General features: G+C 39.7%; 2 protein-coding genes across 3 annotated transcripts in view; both read right to left on the bottom strand.

Moving 5' to 3' along the window:
- The window catches only part of LOC308392914 (uncharacterized protein), a 160,258-nt gene that overhangs the window by 80,980 nt on the left and 57,184 nt on the right, over positions 1-22,094 (bottom strand). The gene's annotated exons all lie outside the window — the stretch shown is intronic.
- The window catches only part of lamc3 (laminin, gamma 3), a 165,139-nt gene continuing 143,175 nt past the window's right edge, over positions 131-22,094 (bottom strand). Inside the window, 12 exon segments of the mRNA XM_080876266.1 lie at positions 131-2,701; positions 2,704-2,937; positions 3,384-3,483; positions 3,596-3,736; positions 4,875-5,077; positions 5,556-5,658; positions 6,406-6,552; positions 7,005-7,227; positions 11,133-11,267; positions 11,571-11,647; positions 17,454-17,698; positions 18,774-18,954. Coding sequence (XP_080732392.1) covers positions 2,637-2,701; positions 2,704-2,937; positions 3,384-3,483; positions 3,596-3,736; positions 4,875-5,077; positions 5,556-5,658; positions 6,406-6,552; positions 7,005-7,227; positions 11,133-11,267; positions 11,571-11,647; positions 17,454-17,698; positions 18,774-18,954 — 1,854 coding nt within the window. The 3' untranslated portion in view covers positions 131-2,636.

The following is a 22,094-nucleotide window of genomic DNA, read 5'->3' as shown; positions in this document are numbered from 1 at the left end:
TTCCAAGGCTGCTGGATTAGTGACTTCTCTTTGTTTCACTTCTAGACAAAAAACAACAACACAAAAACACAAAACTCAGACAAAGGAAAGGAAGGAAGGAAAGTAAATTCACAAATAAAACAAACCCATTTTTATAATTTTATTGTGTTCATCAATATGTTACTCACCCATTTCCAGATATCTGCATCTACTCAGCTTTGAGCAGCTCTTTCATTTCCATTATGCTTTGTTGTACAATATTACACAAAAATGTCCACTAAGAATTCGATACATTATGCAAGACGGACGTATCGTGTATATTTTATTGCATTATGGTTCAGGCCTTATACACTCGGGCATTGTTACAATTATTACAAGCAGACATGTGACTGGGGCACTTGCATGAAAAACAGGTATAACTTTTGATTTGATTAGACTGAGCATTCATAAAAGCAGAACAATGTAATTTTTAAATAATATCTTCGCTTCATCATTATCATCGCTTTACAAGTCTTGCACAGGGTTCCTGCACCATTTTAAAAAATCCAAACCTGTATCTTTTGGGACCTTTTAAGACCTCAATGTCCAAATTATGTGTCACAGTCAGGCTGTAAACAGGCCATAACCTGTAGCTGGGTATACAACTATGAAGGAGTACAATAATCCTTACACAGTGATATTTTTACGTGCCACAAATGAGAGTAAAGTGAATCTGTTTTTAATGATATCTTAGACAGAATCTACATATGTACCTTAGCTATCATACTTGTATGTAAAAGATGTTAACAGCATTATTGTTTTAATCTCATTATATTTTTCAGTAACACACTAATATATGCATGATGCAAGATTCAGTGATTACATTACAGTTACTATTGTCTTGTTAGGTTCTTCAGTTTTCTGCCGGGCAGATAGAAAGGAAAAGAAAAAATCAACATGCTACAATCAGCTGATTTCAGTTTCTGGTGCTGGGAGGTGGAAAATGGTGTAGTCTACATTTTTGCAGATAACTTTTGTTTTTACTGCATGAAAGGACAAGCGATAATGAAACGCAAACTGAGTCCAGAATAGAAACACAACTTTAGCTCCTTGAAGCCATCTGCACAGACAGCATGCTAACACAAAGCTAGCGAAGAACCCAGAGTGATGTTAAAGCTGAGCGCTGGCCAGCCCCAGCCCCGCAGCCAGACACTTCAAAAGGTAGCAAACTCATGCTTGTAGCATTGTAGCCTACGTTTCTATCTTTCATTTCTATCGTTATGGCCATCACTTTAAAGTTTCTTTGGTCGGATTTTAAACTTTGCTTTGTGTTGTTGGTTTTGTGTTCATATTGTAAAAAGTAAAAGAAAGATTGCTCGTGTTTCTGTATTCAAATAGGGATTTATATTGGTGTGTGGGACTGTAGCCTCAGGCTTATATTTTTAACTAGTAATTATGTGACAATGCATTTCAGGTTATTTTATAGAGTAGCTCTATAATGAGTAGTGTACTTTCTCAATCAAGTAATTAGCTAACATAGTGCATTTCTTTTAAGTAAAGTAATGCGTAATGACCCAAGCATTGGCTGCGACTCTCTTGCAAAAGAGATTTTTAATCTCATCTCGTGTTATTGTAGTTAAGTAAAAAGAAAAAAAATCTGACATACTAAAAGCACAGTTCTCAACTGTTTTGTTAAATTAGAAATGTCATGTGCAGCTACAGCTGGTACCAGTAGTGGCATTATTGAGCACTTCCATGAGTCAATCTGTAAAAGTGTGTGTTTAGACTCAGGCTCGAGTATGACAGTGCAATTTACAGTTTTCTTTCTTATTTTTGTCTTTACCCTGAAACGACACTTGAAGCTGTGAAAACATCTGAAATTGTTAATGAAATTAACCAACACTGGTTAACAGTAATTTGGTGATCATCGCATGTTTTAAGACCAACAGCAAAACTATTATTACGTTTTCTAATGAACTTGCTGGAACCCTGTTGTAAGACTTGCGCAAAGACCCTTTGCTTTTATGTTTTAGTCATCAGGAGCCACGCAGTGTGACGAAGCGCAACTCCAAGCAAAGTTTGTCCATTTGACAGAGGCACAGAAAGACAGAAATATTGAGAAACTGCAAAAACAGAGAGGTAGGCACTGTAATAATCCTGAAAACAGGTTCTGTGCTGTCGAAGCCTGACCTGAACTCCACTGAGGCCAAGGGGACTAATTGTTAATTAAGCAATGGTGATGAAAAAGAGCTCAAGTGTAAATGAATGTGTCAGTCTGAAGGAGCACTCAGACACACCTTTTAGCCCCACAAAGGAAAATCAGCATTATTTTAAACCTGACAGTGCACTCCAGCAGTTCAGAATGGCTGCTTATTATTCATGGTGAAATTGAAGTTCGGATGTTGTTACTAAAAGAGAGTTGAGTAAAAAAAAAGAAAACGATAAAAACAAGAAGGAGAAGGAAGATTGGTTATAAATTATGGGAGGCAGTGGAGAAGTCTTGGGCTTTTGGCTGTTGTGTGTGTGTGTGTGTGTGTGTGTGTCGGTCTGCTGTGGAGGTAAAATGAATTGCACCTTGGGGCAAAAAAGGAAAAATCTAAAAAGACTTTTTCTGAAGTTGAACACAAAATCACTGCAACTCCTTCTCTTAACAAGATCATCCCAGACTTTTCTGATGTTCAGCTATCAATGATGTAATGCTCGTCATCTATAGCATCTATCCTTTGCCTGCTCCGGTTGCCTCGGGGCAGGACTGGGGCAGGTTTAAGGCAATGTCTCTGAGACTGTCTCTCTCCTCCGTGATCTCCTGTATGTCCTGTTCAATGAGGGACAGACGGCTCTGCTGCTCTTTAGCGGCCGATTGCAGCTTCTGGATCTTTGAGCCTAGCGTTGGGCTCTCTACACTCCCGCGAAGCATGCTCAGACGGTGCGCTGTCTCGTTCAAGATCCGGTGAAATCGCTCCAGTGGCACATCCCCATCTGGAGGGAGGACAGAAAAAGAAAACGCTGCATAACAGACTTGAAAAAGATCTGTTTTTTTTAGACTGTGGTTTATTAATGGCTGTCCTACTTCACTTATTCAAACAGCACATAACCCAGCATTGTGACCTAATTGCAGTGATTGGATGATTATTCTCTCAAGCACAGTAGAACTGACCACAAAGTGCAAAACCTCACCTTTCTAATGAATTATAAAAATGATTTGACCAAAGAGGACATACAGTAGGTCAGATATATATGTCAGACCTAAAGGAAATGCTGCTCGGACTTGTGCACAGCAGTTATTCGTGTTTTACGGTCTGAGGAGTATTTCCATGTTTAATGAGGCATTAAAAGGCACCGAGCTCTTTAGTGGGCTGATATTTAAGGTATAATGAAAATTTATGGGTTTTATAGACACAGAAGAGCAAAAAGTAGTGACTTACCAATCTTGCTGATTAGCTCAGTTAGTGTAACAGAATAGGCCTCTAGCTGGAGCTTGGCTGCTTCCATATCTTCCTTTACGCTGGCCAGAGACACCCCAGGCTGAGAATTACAAGACATGCTCTAGAAACAGTCTTTTAAGCTGCACGCAGGATGAACAGATCGATATGCATAGATTTTTTCCTTCAAATATGTGTATGGCTGTGTTAAATACCTCTGAGGTAATCTGGGTGTTAGCTCTATCAGTCAGCAACTCCTGCACTGACAGCTGCTCTAAGGCAGAGTCTATATTGGAGCTAAGGTGAGCAGATGCAGTCCTGGTATGCTTAGCCTGGGTCAGAATGGCTTTGGATTCCTAAACACAAAAATGAGGGAAAGGTTAGCAAATGACTACTGGAAATATTCTGAAATGTTTATGAAAAACCACTAAGATCTATGGATCTGTGGATTGTGAGTGCTACTTTAATGTTTGCTTAGCTTTTTATTTTATATGTTAGCATGCTAACAATCGCCTAATCAGCATTTAAGTACCGCTGTGATCGGCAATATGTGACAGCATCACATATGGCCTTTTTTGATAGTGAGTAAAAATAAACATCAAAACTGAGTGAAAACATAACAGTCAAACTCCCATCAGTAAAATGAACCTGGTGCCCTCGTAGACAAACTTAAGATTTATACCAGCACAGACTTGGCTAATCAAAAGAGCACCATTAGATGTTAGCCTTAAGGCACAGACACTTAATATCAGCACTTGACAGAACAGCAGTATCATGTGATGAGAACTTGTAGTAGAGAGATGTGGCACTCAAGGAATCCTGATGAGAAATTTTCTGGGGAATTCTGTAATGTCAGAGATGGCGATCGTTACATTTCTTCCTCCAAAGAATCAATAATCTGCAACTGATGCATGCACACAGCTTGGGGTTGGGTTTATGTAGTGGCTGTAAAGTGCATTGGTGGTTGATCTTGGCTGTGTGTTTATCATCTGAATTAGCACAGTAGCTGGTCGGGTGTTGATATGAGCCAAATATGCTGATTGTATTAACACTTCGAATTGAGCTTAAATTAATCCTTGGTGTAAAACGTTGCAAAAAAGTAGGAAAACACAACTTATTTCATAGGGTTTTTTTTCACATTTGACTTGTGATATTATACATGCAGTTTTTATGCCTCAGTGACTATTGAGTTTAAGCTACGGCTCTCCATTAATTCATTGACTGGGACTTTTAAAGTCAAAATAACTTCCCAGAGTTGTTACTCTAGAAGGTCTTTGGGTGAGATTAACTGGAACATTATTATTTGTGACATCATCTAATCAGAAGCTATACTTTTGAACAAATTAGGAATTTTGTTTTGTGTATCACACAAAAAAATGATTGACTTACTGCAAAAATGTTGTCAATTCCACAAATTAGCAATTCTCCAATTAACATCCATCATTTATAATCCCATTTGTTCAGTGTTATGGTTGGAAAAACAAGTATTCACACCTTTACCACAGCATGCGCTTTTTGTTCGGCGTCCTTTGCCGTGCTACTTGAGATGTTGGAGTGTTCCAGAGCTGGTTTAAGCATCTTCTCGGTCTCTGCGACTTTCTTCCTGACATCAGGCAGGATCTTTTCCTCCAAGGGTCTTGCCTTCTTGATTGCAGCCTTGGTCTGCGCCTGTTGACGGGGCCACTGTGTAACCATGCCTGAATGGAGATTCAAGCGGATGGATGTTATTAGGATTAAGGCATAATCAAAGTTGTATTAGATTAAAAAAATATTTGACTAAAAAGGTCACTGTGTACTGGGTGAATTTAATTTTTTTTATCCACTCTTTATTACTCTCTACTATTACTGACTGTCCAAGCAGACAAAATAACCTAAGACTCTCTTTATGTTTCATAAATGTCAATATTTAATTAATGAAGTTTAAGCTAGAACGACTCAAAACATTCTGGCTCTTTCTGTTTTTCTACAGAAGCCGCTATTGTGCTCAATACGTGACAAATGGGTCAAGACATTACAACCGTGATGACATATCTATTATATTAATACACGAGTCTCTGGGTCATACGGTGGTTTTCTTTTCATCTCAGTACTTGACATTTCAATTTAAGCAAAATAATTTAGTTGTACATTCATCTGTCAAAAGCAATAATGTACTTCAAAAAGATAGAGGCTTACGTTCTAGTTGTCTGTGAAGAGAGATTGCTTCTGATTCCACCTCTTTGCCTGTCACAACTGATGACAAAGTCACAACTTTTGCTCCGTGAGCTTGAGTTTGCAGCTTTAGTACAAGAGAAGGAGGATAAAGCAAGAAGTCAGTAAAGTCAAGTGTAGTTTATTAAATCTTTGCAATAATGTTTATTGTGTTTCATGTTATATTTTGTTCAATTATTGTGTTTGTAACAAAATATTCTTCTGTAATTTTCTATCTATCTATCTCTCTTCCTTCCATAGATAGGGTAATTGGAAACACTAAATTGCCCATGTGAGTACAAATGGTTGTCTGTGTCTATGTGTTAGCCCTGTGACAGCCTGGTGACCTGTCCAGGGTGTACCCTGCCCCTCGCCCTAAGACAGCTGGGATAGGTTCCAGCAACCCTGAAAAGGATAAGCGGAAGAGAATGGATGGATTTGTATTAGCTGATCTCAAAACGAACAGTGACGACGAACATTACGCCTACGTTGCTGACATTGCACGTACCTTACGTCTCCGTGCACATTGTTGATTGTAAATACTTTTCGCTAAACTCTGGGGTCTGTGAAATGTGTTGTCATGCATATCTATAATTGATTACTTTGCCTTATACAATGAAAATGTAGCTTGCAAAGAAGAAGAACAAAAAATATGTTTATATGACTCATTTCTTTGGTGTTTAAGGTTTTGCTGTATCACTATACGTAGTGATAGAATGAACATAGAAAGAATAACAATAAATTAACATACATTACTGTGTTTTAATAATTCACAGAACTATGCTGTTAACATGGCTAATAACCATCAATACTAGCAAACACTTAGTGTGGTTACCTTGCTGACGTTATTCACGCTTTCCATGCTGTTGTTGACTGTCTGTAGTAAAGGCTCCACCACTTCTCTGACCTTAGCAATGAGACCGTCTTGAGTCTGAACTTGCTGGTCCAGTTCTTTTGTCTGTTTCACCAGGGTCTCACCCCACTACACAAGAAAGGGGATAACAAGAAGCAACAGTTCTATTAGAATAAAGATCTTTTTTTTAATTGCTTTCTCTACTTTTCTCAACTACCACGTACACAAAGGGCACCTTAGAATATTTCTGGGTCATTTAACAGTGTATTCTGCTCAGACATGCTGCTGTGGTAATCACCCCCCCTCCAGAACAACATGTGCCCTGTGAGCAACAGAAGCTGCCAGAATCTTCTCTCCTGTGCCTCAGTGTGCGTCTTTCCTTGCCAAATATTAAATGAGAAAAAAACGAAGTGACATTAACTTCCAATTCCCCATACCTCTATCTCTATATGACCCAAGTTAAACAAACCAGAGTGGTTCCTTATATAAGCAGCACCCACACTAATTAGAATGAAATGATTGATTTATTGGTTCAAAATGCAACAGAATATGCTTGAAATCGTAGTGAAGATTAAACTGACCTCTGTTGTAAAGTTGGTTAGATGTTTGGTTTGGTTGAACTGAGTGTGATCAGCCTCCGGATATGGGCTGGCATCTGTCAGAGCCAGCTGATGTAAGAATGATGTGATGTTACCCAAGGCAAGCTTTAAACCAGCAGCTTCTTCCTCCAGGGCCAGCTGTTCGGCTACAGTATCGTTCACCTGCACCGTCAGGTTCTCCTTCTGCTGCTGCATCTGTGTGATTCTAAAATGAAAGAAGTACAGTAAGAATGTATCAAAACATATATCCCCGATAGGTGGGAAACATATAGAAAAGTTTTTTTTAAAAAAAAGTTCTTGTCTCTGTTCTACACAACCACCTACGTGCACATGCATGCTAAAAATGTGCTAGTGCTAACTTCTAGCTTCACATTGGCTTTTAACCACACTTTCCAAGGTGAAAGTCCTCTTCTAAAGCCACTGCACATTCTGTCTCTTTCTTCATTCTCCTCTTACAAGTCTCCTGTCATGAACTAGATTTTCTACAGCAAACGGTTCCCAGATGCAGTGCAGGAGTTCTCTCACTGAACATTTACATAAAAATATGGTGATACTGATATCAAAACATGATTGACTTACTGACAGACTGACTGAAGTCCAAAACATGTAGTCTATTTCAGCTTTAATATAAATGACCCATAATATTTTACAAGTGTTCATATAGTGAGATACTATACTACAGGATCATTCGAATGTCACATATACTGTAAATCATTTTCCAAATAATAAGATGATCACAGCGTGCAATACTGAATGCAATAACAACCTTGAAACTAATTTAAAAAGTGCTTTTTTAATTAGTATGCGAGACAAATGTTTTTCTTTTGAATCGTATGAACACAAAAGCTCATGCAGCAAAATTTCAGCCTTCTGTATTATCCTGTTTAATAAAAAGCCAACTTAAAAAGACAAAAAGTGAAAATAAAAAAATGGGTTGATTATATACAACAGCAGCTTTATACTGCTGAGGGATAGCTCAGTAGATAAAGTGATCACCCCATGGTTGGAAGGGTTGGGGGTTCAAATCCACTGAACGGCTACCATGAGGTACCCCTGAGCAAGGTACCGTCCCTACACACTGCTCCCCAGGTGCTAGATTGGTGGCAGCCCACTGAGTTGATGGGTTAAATGCAGAGAGAAACATACATTATTATTTATTTTGCAACCTATCTGACCCAGACACATTATCATATAATGCTGTATATTATGATGCATCAGTTGCAGAAACTGATGCACCAGTGAAATTAGTGTTAAAGAGTTTCCTTGTGTTTTAGACTTTATTTGCAAGAATGTACAGGACGTATACAGAGGTCCTCGTTTCTAAATTTAAAAGAAAGACGACCCACACAACAACTTGATGTCTCTCCCCTTCTCTCTGCTGTCTCAGAAACCCCCCTTCTTCCTGTAGAGCTGACTTCACTTTGCACTCAGCAGTAGGAGGTACTTGGCAGAGGGAGAGGAAATGGTAGGTGACATCAGTGTTAAAGAGGTGTGTTTGACTTTGTGACTTATGCTCTTTCTTTGACCAGCATGCAGTTTGCTGCTTGCTGCGGCTCAGTCACACTAGAGCAAAAATAGGACTTCGATTGAGAATAAGAGAATAAGCAAACATTTGCTGTTTAATTTATAAAACTGGACAGTTTTCCAACAAATGTCAGTCAGTGTGAAGCAGTCTGGAGTTCGTTTTACTTGTCTCTTTGCAATAGAGGACTGAACTCAGTCGGTTACCAGCCAGTTGTATTCTGGTTATATTTCTGTTTATAGAGAGATGTGCCTATGTCATTTTGCATTAAAGTATCTGTCCTGAAGCATCTATTTGTGGAGGAACTTCTGCTTCTGTCCATGAGGTTCTGACGGCAGTCAGGATACATTTTAAATGTTAATTTCTGTGTCTGTAGACCGATTAATTCCCCTATTATTGCAAATAAAATGGAACGGATTACCAATGACTACCTTCAACTGCAGACTCACAGTTGATGCGTGAAAGTCATTTTAAAAAGTGCAAATAACTGCAGATGGTCACAGATCTAATCTCCAACTTCCAGGAAAACATTTCAGAGAGGTCTTAAGTTAAATGCAATAGTTTTTGTTGTGTCCAGTCTCCAACCATTGTTTATCCTGATGTGACTGTAGCATCAGAAATGGTTTGAGATGGTTCGAGCATCTTTGTAAAGCTATTCATAAAATTCTTCCTTTGCTCATGGTTTCGCATCCCCTCCATGTTTATTGTTATTTCCCCAACATCAGAGAAAAGAGCTTGTATAGTTAACTTGCTTTCTCTCCCTTGCAGCACTGTGCACAATATCTTGAGAGTGACATGAGCACATGAATTGCTTGTATGTAGTATAGTACATACAGCAAAAGTATGAATGCGCTGTGTTATCAGAGCACAGCTTTCAGGGTGGCTTTATATATGTGTGTGTCACTACACTTTTATTCTCCGCAGTCAAGACTTCTTGTGTGTGTGTGTGTGTGTGTGTGTGTGTGTGTGTGTGTGTGTGTGTGTGTGTGTATAAGACATCTGAGTCTCCTGAAGTTCTCCATGAAAGAATAAACCTGGCCGCATAAGATATCCCCAACAACAAATCCATTTGTACCGCTGTAATTGGTCACTACGTTAAATACAGCAAGGCTCAAAGAGCCCAACCACAAATTTAATTTTTGTCCCTTCTGCCTTATCTCTTTCCCCACTCAGTGATTAATTTCATACTTTTATGTCTTCATTCAAAGATCCTCAAAGGCATGTTTTAAACCTATAGGGAGCCTTTCTTCATCAGAACAAGAAAACAGCCTGCTAGTGTGAAACTATGCAAATATATCACTCTGTGTTGTGAGAAAAAGAAAAGAAAAGGGAGGGGCAAAAAATGACTGCAGAATAAAAACTGCAACAGTAACTGTAGCTGCTTTTATTAAGAGATCTGAAACATGACTGGGGTTTCAACTAGACACTACATGTCTGCACAGATTTTACAAGACAGACTGGCTGGAAAGCTGTGGTTTAAGCTTTTAACGGTGACCTAGCATTGGCTAAAAATCATTTTTTGCTTATTTTCAGTGATTTAACTTTTCACTTTGCAATAAGGATGTACAAAATTGCCCCGAGACCTGGTGACATTTCTACTGGATGGTTCTGACTATGTTCAAAAAACCAGAAAAGGCAGTGAACTGCTGTTCAGTTTGTTATTTAAATTATTCTTCAACATTCTACTTTATGTAAAAGCTCAATCAGAAAGTAATAATATCTCCAAAAAACATGCAGGAAGGTAAAAACAAGTACTCAGTTTCCCACTAAAATGTAAAGTCCATTAATGTAGCTCAAAGTTGTGCTGAACAAGTGCTACTACCCCTTTGCTGTTGATGATTACAAACACTGAGGTGAATTGTTTCTAACAGTTGCAGTGCTGCCGAGTACTAGTGATACAGACCTTTTGTTGGAGACAGGTTGAATACCTTTGTCATTTTCTGATTGGGTAGCTTCCTGCCTATAAAATGCCTCTGATCTGCTTAAGTGCCACCACATGGGGAAATATGTGTGGGAAATGCAATTTTATGCTGCCCATCTGTGCGTAAACTGCTCACTTTGCATCCTATAAAGCGACACACAAACGCACGCAGACACACACACACGCGAGCACGCACACAGTGCTGCAGTGCTCCGAAGATGAACACAACTCCTCTGAATCAAGCTGACTACTGGTAGAAGGGAGTAATCAATTTGGAGCTCCTCACTTCTTGCTCTCATCATGGCCACCGGAGGGCTTTTTGCATCATTCTGTCTAGCATCCAGGATAATCCTCAGAGCAATCACATGCTAGGAGATGCAGCAAGCGTGTGGCAAATCCAAGAAAGCAATAGGCTTACAGTAGAGAGAAGCTGTCTCCCTGTGGCTAAATGTCTTACTCCTTAACTCTAGTGTGCTTTAAGAGGCAGCAGCAAAGAAGAGGACCTTGAGCTATAATACAGTGATAGGTGCACTTTGTTATATACACACACGGCAAAAGCGCAATAATCCAGGGAGTTGTAGAATGCTTTATGTGAATGTGAATTCATACAAAGCATTGTTTCTGCCTGTGCATGTCTACAAGAGCATATGTTTGTCGTTGTGCTCACTGCTCCGTTAGGTTCCTGATGTACTCCTCTGTAGAGTTGTCCTGCAGTAGATCCATCAGTGAGCTATAGGTCTGCTTTGAGGCTCTTACTGCCCTGTCGGCTATAGCCTCGATGTGGTCCGCTGTTTCCCTGTGACTACCAGAAGAAGAAGAAGAAGAAGAAATAAAAAAAGTTAAATAATGTAAAAGAGGAATAAAAAGAGCATTACAGAACAGTAGAGTACTGCAGCTGCTGCAAGGAAAGAGAAAAATGGATTTCCACTCTGGATATTTTTAACTAGAACAAAGGTGTGACTCTAAAGCGCCGAGAGCATCGATTCACAGTAACCTAACCACAATGTATTTGACAAGCTAAAAGCCGGGAGTGATGAAGCTCCGTAAATTACTATTGCGGTCTTTGCTTTTAACTGACAACTCAAAGTCCATTGACCTAACTTACCTTTTCATTAGCACCTGTGAGTCATTGACCATAATGTTCCATTTGTTGGGTCGTGACACTGCCTCAAAAGGAATGAGCTGTGAAAAAGGTAGTGAGAGAAAGCGACATACTGAGCAAATGACAAAAAAAGTACAGCTCTGGTCTTGGAATGGCTCTAAGCTGTTTGGACGTGTTTAATAAAATAATATGAGGTCACGTAATTTAAAGGATTTTTCACACTTCAGCTGATTATTTTTAAAAGTGTTTTTGACACAGTGCTGTTTGCAGTCAGAGAAATTTTCATTTGTGTGAAAACTGTGTGTTTCTGAGAGTTATTCAGAAAAATACAGCATTGCGCTAAAATCTTGAACCACCTCTCATTTCTTTATATTTTGCTAGAAAACTAAAAATAGCTGCATTGATTTATTCAAATAGGGTAATCATGGAAAAACAGCACATGAGGAAAAAACTGAGTTTGAAAGTCAATATTTGGCATGGACACAAAACACAGCCTGAACTCTCTCTGGCAGCTTTCTTTAAGTCAGGGGTCTCCAACTCCAGGCCTCGAGGGCCGGTGTCCTGCAGCTTTAAATCTGTCCTTGATCCAACACAGCTGATTTAATAATAATAATAATAATAATAATAATAATAATAATAATAATAATGGATTGGATTTATATAGCGCTTTTCAAGGCACCCAAAGCGCTTTACAATGCCACTATTCATTCACTCTCGCATTCACACACTGGTGGAGGCAAGCTACAGTTGTAGCCACAGCTGCCCTGGGGCAGACTGACAGAAGCGAGGCTGCCATATCGCGCCATCAGCCCTTCTGGCCAACACCAGTAAGCAGTAGGGTAAAGTGTCTTGCACAAGGACACAACGACCAGGACAGAGAGCCCGGGGATCGAACCGGCGACCTTCCGGTTACGGATGCGCTTCCTGAGCCACGGTCGCCCCAATTTAAATGGCTAAATGACATGTCCTGAAGCTCTCCAGAGGCCTGGTAATGAATTAATCATTTGATTCAGGTGTGTTGACCCAGGGTGATATCTAAAACCTGCAGGACACCGGCCCTCGAGGCCTGGAGTTGGACACCCTTCAGGAAAAGTTCTCCAGGCTTCCCGAAGGACATTTCAAAGCTCTTCACTGGATGTGAGCTACCTTTTGTTCTGTTCTTTGTCTACCAGTTGCTTTCCACATTGTATTGCATGATGGCTCAAAATCCACACTTGTCCTCGTTCAAAGGTTTATCATTTCTGATAAGATCTGAACCACCTCTGAATTAAACGTAGCCATAAACCATGACAGTACCTCCGCCGTGTTTTACAGATGAAAACAGATGCTCAGTGGTGTACCTCCCCCTGAACCTGTCTGTACATATTGACTGTTAGATAATGATTTGAGCAAAAAATTTTAATTTGGGTTCTCATATGAACATTAAAAAATTTAAAAGACTGTCTTGAAAATACAAACCCCAAAATAGAAACTCAGTACATCAAAAATAAATGAACTTCTATTTATTGACATGTACAGTTCTGCCCTGTTTTTTTTTTATTATTTTGCAATATTTGTCATATTCGACAAAGATTTAAATACAAAATGCAGATTTATTAGATCTACTTTTAAATACATCAATTCCTTTTTCACAGAGGATTAGATATGGTTGGATAGTTTAGACCTTTGTCTAATATGACATTATGTCTGATGATCTTAAACATGTAAGTGTAACAAATATTGCAAAAAGAAAAATGACAAAAGAAAGAAATCAAAAAGGGGGCGTAAACTATTTTACAGCACTGCACGTTAGAAAAGTTGTGATCAGCGAAACAAACCAGAGATTTTCTGGGATTTTGAATGAGCCTAAATACATGATCAGCGTTACAAAATGACCTGTGAACATAAGAGCTTTGTCATTTTGGGCTGTGACTGTCTGCATTCTTGCTCCACGTGGAAAAGAATTGCTGGTGAAGTTGAGAAATGTGATTGTGAGACTTCACAACACTGGAAAAGAATACAGCAAGATTTATGGCCAACTCAAAAATCAGTCGAAACAGTTTCAACAGTAATCAGAGGTACAGTACATGCCCTAGTACTACAAATCAGGATCCTTTTAAATGAGGTAGTACTTACACAATCTAAAAAACCCCAGATAAATGAAACCTTCAGACTTGGCACATGGGTTATCAGTAAAAAATTTGATTTTCTGTGACAGCTCAGAGAGCAAGCAACTCTCTTGCTTTCTCTCTGGCACAACACCGCAAGATCAAATTTGACTTAATTAACAATAAACAGGGAAAAGAAAAAAAAAGTTTAATGAACATGGGGAGTGATGGTCATATAAGACCAGGATCAATTTGTCCAATGTATTTGGTAAGAACAAGGCCAGGACTACCAGAATGAACACACAGAAGTAAACACATGATGATGATGATGATGATATGATTATATGAGTCCAAAAAGGTGTTGGGGGGGATTTGTTTTATAGCTGGAACCCCAAATATGCAAGACTATTAATAAAATAGCAGTAAAAAGTGTAATTATGGCCTCATTTGAGTCCAAAGACAGTCTTTTTAAAGATGTGGGTGGACACAGAAAGCATTATAAATAAGGCTTGAAGCTCAGTAATGGAATACTTAGAGCTTTGTTGTATTGAGTGCCTACTGTGTGGGATATATTTACAATGTAACGCCTGTAAGGTAATACAATTGCGAATCAGCTGACATGAAAGTTATATTGCACTGGAGAGTACTCAATACTTTTGCATGTTTATATAATGAACCTCCTTATATAAATGTATGTAATCAAGCAGGTTCAAAGCAGGGGCATATGGGGGGGAGGGGTCCTAAAAAGGTCTGAAATTGCCTGAAGTTTTGTCTTAATAAATGTAGTGTTTATACGGTTGAAACCAGAGTCCTTCCCAGAGTGGCATTCAATTTGAAAAAATGCAAACAAAACGGGCAAACTGAATCAACAATTGACACACAAGCATTTTTCTTCATTTTAGTGGAAGGGAGGTGGCCGCTGTGCTTATTAATATGAAATTACATTGCTGTTGCTTCAGGCATACCCAGGTGATAAGCACAATGGACACACACACACGCAATCAGAAATAGAGAGTTATATATTGGCAAAACAAGCTCACTCATCTCTCCAAACCTAAATAACATGGCAGGAGTATCTATAATAAATTCCTGCAAGCGTCATGAAGAGACCGTGAAAAGCCTTGAGGCAGGTGAAGAACAAGTTGTTAATTTTAGCGTCCATCAACATCTTTGGGTTTTTGTTTCAGAGGGAGGAGTGTGCCACTCATATGGAGAAGGGTGGGGGTGTGAGGGGGTGGAGTTATGGTTTTGCCTGGGGGGAATCTTTGTGGATCTACACAAAAGAGCAGCATCTAGCAAGGTAAACTGCAACCTCCCACACTAAAGACAATAAAAAAAAAAATAAAAAAAAACATGCTACATACAGTGTCAGCATGCTAGCACACAGTATATAATGCAATGGCATAAAAGACTGATTATTGCTTACAGTAATATTTATAGTACTTGATTTAATATAAGCATATGCTTGAGCTATCATGTGCAATACCTTCTAACCCAGATAACAATAAAAATGTTCCAAAGAGGTTAGTTTGATGTTAGGACTGCTTGTTTTTGTCAATCTTCCCTCCAAAAAGTTCTAAGGAGGGCTACTTTTGATCAATTTCAAATTCCCACTACCAAACTTTGCTACACATTTGATACACTGCAGTATTATTCTCTGTCTAGCTCGCCTTGTTAAATCACTGGTTATCTAACTGGGAGTGGGCTTTCACTGTGAGGCACACAGGCACTCTACAGGGGTCGTGTATAACCGGTGGAAAACGTGCCGTGAGACTGAGTAGAACGAGTATGAATTATGCAAAGACAGTAAACAAGCAGGACTTTGCTGATGCTGCTGTGCTGACCTTTGGTGAATCTGTTATTGTTAATGTCATTCATGTAAGCTCACATTTGGATTCACTGGCAAAGGGGACTTTCTTTTTCTCCCAATCATTCACTCATACTATTGATTTTGACATTTTTTCTTCCTTTGTGGTGTGAAGGCCACTACCGGTGCTGTGAAACCACTCAGCTTAGCAGTATCTTAACTAAATCTTGTCTTGTTTAACTAATTTTGTTAAGTTTCTGCAATGCTGGCCTGCTGCTTGTGCTAACGTTTCCACACAGAGTGCTATGAAGTACCCCTTTAAAACCAGTGGTATATCTATGATTTGGCACTAAGAAAGCCTAAGTCTTTACTTAGAATACCAATTTAAAATTTGACAATAGTGCATAGTTATGCTTAGGTCTGCTGTTCTGCTGGAAACCTGGGGCACGGCAATATTCATCACAGCTGAACAATGGCTGCAGGTTGATTTACTTCATGAAGTCTGTGATGGATAGCTCAGATCCACATGTCATCAGTTTTCTTCAGTGAAACTGTACAGAAACAACCGAAGGAAATTTGTACTGCAGAGTTAGCATAGTCAGTGCTACGAGCGGTTCCCACTTGAATACAAACCTTAGACATGATGCAGCACCATAAGCGCCCCTTCACTTGTCAGAACCTGTGTTTTTGTTAATGTTTCTAAATCTACAAACTCTATTTTTATCCTGGAAATAATCAGATTTTTAGTCGTGACACACTCACAGCCCACTCACAGGCCACTTTATTAGGTACAGGTGCACATCTAATCAGCCAATTACATGGCAGTAAGTCAGTGCATTTAGACATATTGTCATAGTCAACACCACCTGCTGAATATCAAATGAAACATCAGAATGGGAAGAAAGGTGATTTAAGAGACTTTGAATGTGGTGTGGTTGTTGGTGCCAGATCAGCTGGTCTGAGTATTTTACAAACTCCTGATGTACTGGGATTTTTTCCTGAGCAATCGCCTCAAGGGTTTACAGAGAATACTCCAGTAAGACACAGCTCTCTGGTTTGAAAATGCCTTATTCATGCCAGAGGTCAGAGGCGAATGGTCATGCTGCTTCAAGGCAACAGAAAATCCAATAGCTTCTTATTACAAAAAGGTATGTAGCAGTGTTAATTCTGACAGCAAATGTTTGTTTAGTTTTTTAGTCAATCTTTGGACTACAATTTAATTTAGTTTCAGTCATAATTAAGGCATCTAAATTCTATTAGCTTTAGTCAACTAAAGATTAAGATTTTAGTAGACAGAATCTTAAGTTAGTTTCCTCCGTGATTTCTATCCTTCTCTCTAACCTTACCGCACAAGGAGATTACTTCAGTTTAGATCATTTCCAAAACCCATTCCACCTTCCTGCACAACTTAATTAGTTCTGATTGGATCTTGTCTCTCCAGAATCCTTTCAGCAAAATTGTCATCATCATCAATGTCATCATCGTTTTCTTCCTTGTGTGTTCGTTTTTATTTAGTTATTGTCTTGTATTTGTCAGGAAAAACAGGTCGGTGACAAAAATGAAATTATTTTATTAACACACAACATGCCAAGACTGGAAGCAGATGAGCTGCAGCAGCAGAAGACCACACTGGGTGAACTCTCACAGGAAAACTGAGGCTACAGTTCACACAGGCTTGTCAGGCAGCAACTATATTTCCTGATCTGATGAGTCTCAATTTCTGCTGCAGCAACTGGATGGTGGGCTCAGATTTTGGAGTAGCCCACATAAAAGGATGGATCCATCCTGCCTCGTACCAACAGAGGCTGGAGATTCACTTCATGGAACAAAATCCAAGGAACGTTTCCAGCACCTTGTTGAATCTATGCTATAAAGAATTAAGGCAGTTTGGAAACCCAAAGGGTGTCCAAAGTGGTGCTAGCAAGTCATAACTGATTAAGTGTTTGAGGTGGCTACAATACTGAGGACAAAGTGTACATTTAGGTCACCTACCATATTGTCCAGGTCTTGTGTTGCCTGCTTCAGTTGTTTCTGAGACACTCTGATCATGTGTAGAGTGTCTGTGAAGGTCTGACACACAGCCCCGCTGCTTTCATCCTTCCTCCTCTCCTTCCCCTCTTCCTCTGTCATGCTGATGCTGCAGTTCAAAGAAGATGTAATGCCATGCAGCTGGGCTAAAAGTGTGCCTGTAGAAGCTTCCAGCAAGGAAAATTGTTTTATTAAGGCCTCCCGTGCCTCTGTAAGAACAAAGCAAATAAAACCATGTTAAGTCTTTCATGGATTTCTTCACCATTCTTCCAACTCTTTGTAGCTGGAAAGCCGTATTTTGACACATCTCTCATTCTCGGCTCCCTCATTTACTGTGTTAATTCATGTGAGGACTCTCATCCATTCTACATATCGGTAGTCAGAATAAGCAGAACCATATGGAAATTTATCCAGATGCTCGTATTTTTTTTTTGCAATTTCACTTTGTTTGCTGTCGTGTTTCTAATTTAACTGGCTGCAAAGGCATTTTACAGAACAATTAGTACAATCTGTCCGCTTTGTTGCTTCATTTTGGGACATGCTTTACTTGTAGCTTTGACTCCGTGTCTGATAAAATGAGAAGGAAGGAGCTTGTGTGTGCCCACACAACGAGTCCGTTGATTCCACATACTCATTAAATCATTACTGGGCCATCCAGTGCCTTAAAGAGCACGACTGGTAACAACGTGTGTGTGTGTATATATAGCGTGGGTGATGGGAGGGCGATTGTTGGGCAACTGTTATCATGATTGCAACTATAATCATAATAAGCAGGGATTAGCGATGCCCTGGCTGTCATATAAACAGGGATTAAGTTGGTCACACGGCGCCCTGTTCTATATTGTTATGATTTGTCTCCATTTGGCTTGTGCAGCTGAGCCTGTAAGCCTTTTCCCCTCCAAAGATAATGAGGATATATCAACATTGTGTTAAAGTAATTGGGAGAGGTTTGCATTGTCGCCTTGCTTCCTGATTTAATCGCTTTGTTGCGTTGTATATGTAGCCCAGTCACACTGGAGGAGACAGACACAGAGCAACAGCAGCAGATTTTTGAAACGCCGGGAGCGGTTTCACATCAAGTTTCTGCGGCTGGTCTTGTATGTACTGATATGGCATGTTATCATCTCATAGCCAAAGCGTGACACAGCGGTTACAATGGCACATTAAGCGAGCATCATGTTTCACAAGGCAAAGGCTGCCAAGTGCCTCGCAAGATGTCACGACCACGGAGGAAACATTAAAAGGAGTGACAGCGAAATTATCTCGGCTCCTGGCTGCTGATACCTTGGAAGGCCAGAAAATCCTCCAGAGCATTGGGCAGAGTATCCTCCCTTTGGTGCTCATGCTCATAAAGCCTGGCCATGTGATACTTCAGCAGGTGGTGCCGCTTCCCGAATCTACCTCTGCAATCAAAGTGAGCCAGGAGCTTTTCCAAATCCTGCAGCCGAGTCCTGAGCTTTTCCGCCTGTAATAGCATCGAGATTTTTCACCGAAGGTGTGAATGAGAATACGGGTTTAAAAAAAAACAAAACACAAAAAACACAAAAAAGCAAGAAAAACCAAACAAAACACTTGAAAAAAACAAAACACCACAACAGAATATCTATCTACCTCCATCTGTATTTATTTATTCAGATGCAAGGATTGAGATAGGACTCAGATTCTTGGTGCACCAAAACATCAAAATGTAGTATTTCACCAAAAGCAATGAATAAATGAATACCAAAAACAGGATAAGCACAGAACACTGTTTTCATGTCCGCATCCACTCACTATTCCCCGCATATCTGCATTTCTGCAGATAACTAGATTAGACTTCTTAGAGAATGGAAGTCCGGGTCTGAAAATGGAATAAAAGTGCTGTGATTGGCAACAGTTTGCTGACCCCGGCAGTTAAAAAATAGTCCAGAGCTATATAAATAGAGCCTGCGATCTGGCTGTGATTACACCTTTTGTTAAGCTGGTAGCCGTACGTTGTGCACGTGTGTGCACATCACGTGTGTTCTGTGTTAGCAGGAATTTCTTGCCGATCACTTTAGAGAGCAATCATCAGTGTATTAATAAGGCCTCGTCAGCTTAACACCACTCAGATAAAACAGTGAGTGCTTTTTCTGAGTTATTCATTCTTGCATTTAATCAAGTCCCGTCCATTTTAAAAATATATAAAAAATAAAATAAAATTCTCCTCTAAATTCTGCTGTCATCCACGGGCTTTTTCACACCGTTCTTGATCGTCCCTCGCACGTCTCTGTCTTTTCTCAACCTCTCTCTCTCTGTGCTCGTTAGTCTTTTTTCCCCCCCTTTCTATGTTTGAACCACAGGAAAAGTAGGAGCGGAAAGACAGAGAGCGCGAGCAGCAGAAAGCGAGAGCTGGGGGAGACTCAGGACAGTGAGAGTAATTGCAGGTGTTCGCAGCAGACAAGGGTTGGGATGTTCACTGAATCGCTAACACTGTGGAAATCACAGCATGCATTCACACAGGTACAAGTCGGCCCGGTGAGAACATGCAGCCACTTTAGCCGGAACAAGAAAATGCACAGAGAACAGAAAGAACACATCTGCGCTATTGGATTGTCCTCAGAAGGCAAATCCAGAGACACGGCACCTTAGCATACAGACGTGGGCTGCTACAAATCTAAAGGGACAGAGAGGAGCAGCGCGGGAGATCATTTTTCTGTTTCACTGCACAGCCACTGTTTACTTGCAATCTACAAATACAAAGGAGCCATATGGCTGCCATGAGGGTCTACAAAGGCAGGATGTACTATGGGGACTGTGTTATTTCAGGATCAAATTGCCCCTCACGCATTAAAAGTGTGCCAAAAACACCTTGCGTAGGTGTGCAAAACAATAATATGGACTAGTGCACGGACCTGCAAGGAACATAGTGAGAATGTGGGAAGGTGCAGAAAATAAAGACCCAATGCAAGGTCAAGAAAGCTATAGTCTGAAACACTGACACCTAAACTGAAGCGATATTTTGTAAAATGCTACACTTCACTTTTATTAGAGTGTTTTAAGACTGAATTGTAGGCTCCAGTCGGCACAGCAGTTACAGTGGTTTACAATATTGCTTCAGAGTAAGCTTGTGTGTGGCGTTTGCATGATCTCTTTTTGCCTGCGTAGCTTTTGCCCTGCTTCCACCTAAAGTCTGAAGACATGTTAGGTTAATTGAACGTGAAGGAGATAAAGTGTTTTAAGTTTATAGAGTAAAGCGCTGCATGTATATAAGGTTAAAATGTGACTCGCAGTCTTTAAGTGGTTTGAGTCATAAGTAAAACTAGAGAGTGCTATAGAAATGCACATAAGTACATTCAATCTGATCAGAATTATCTCACATTTTGTAGAAGAAATTATTGATTAAATAGTTGCAGAGTCAACACAGATAAAAAGGTCCATTCCTAAACAAAAAAGAATTCATATTCAATTCATGATGTCTACTGCTTCCTAAGTAGGAAAAGCAGGACTGCGAGGACCAACTGCAGCTGGTTTTAATTTGTACTTCTTTATTAACCTTGCACTATATTAAAACTCAACATTATTGTTTTTCATTGGGTCATTATTGCCAGATACTTTTAATAAAAAAGTTAAAAATCTATCCAATAACCTGCCAAAGATCAAATTACACAGTTAAACCAACTATCGAGCATTAAATAGCAAGACATTTTCTTTTGTAGAGACCACATAGAGCTCACAGAGGAATGAATATTGATGGACAAAAACACTATCGTGAGAAAAGGACTCTGTGCTGTCCTTCGTACACTCCAGATCCACCTTTAGCAGTAATAAATTGACGTGATTTTTGTTCTGTATGATTTTATCAGCCTCTCACATCCTTGTGGAGGAATTTTGGCTTGTCGTTTGCAGGTATATGCACAGCTCTCTTAAGACAAATTGTACTATTTTGAACTTTAACATTTAACATACTAACTGACACCTGAGATGTAGCTCTCAGGTTTTTTTGCAATTTCTCAGCACTGCACAACTTGACCTTGGGTTGAATTTGCTGGGACGCTCTGAATGCTCCAGTAAACTCTCAAAACTCCTCCTTTTATAGAGGTGTTCACACCTGCTGATGATGTCTGTCAAATGCATTTCATTAGCAGCACCTAGCTGCACACAATCCTGTGAAAAATGCTTATTCATATATTAGGCCAGTGTTTTCCAACCACTGCGCCGCGGCACATAGGTCTGCCGTGAGAATTGATCAGGAAGATTATCTGGGAAACACTGTATTAGGCCATCCTAGCTGTCATGCTAACATCACATACTTTCAGAGACATTATCTTGGCAGTTGAAGTGTATGTAAACTTGGGTCCCGTTTTAACTGTGACATCCCATATAATTTCTTCCTTATTCTAACTTGAATGTCTTGTATGGCGATCTTTACCTGCAATGATGCTTTCTGACCAACAGATGGCACTCTTACAAATACCAAGTGCTTGTGTCCAGTTACAGCCGTCAGTGACGGCCAGCCACGCAAAGCAGATTTAAGGAATACACATTCCCAACACAGTCAACTTGTGTAGCTTTTTTGCTATCATGTTTGCCATTTGACTACAAATGCTTATTTTTATATGCTGTGCCCTAATTTGTCATTCGAAG

This window comes from Rhamphochromis sp. 'chilingali' (genome assembly GCF_963969265.1).
Source record: "Rhamphochromis sp. 'chilingali' genome assembly, chromosome: 2".
Lineage (NCBI taxonomy): Eukaryota > Metazoa > Chordata > Actinopteri > Cichliformes > Cichlidae > Rhamphochromis > Rhamphochromis sp. 'chilingali'.
This window is presented reverse-complemented; position numbering and strand designations above follow the sequence as displayed.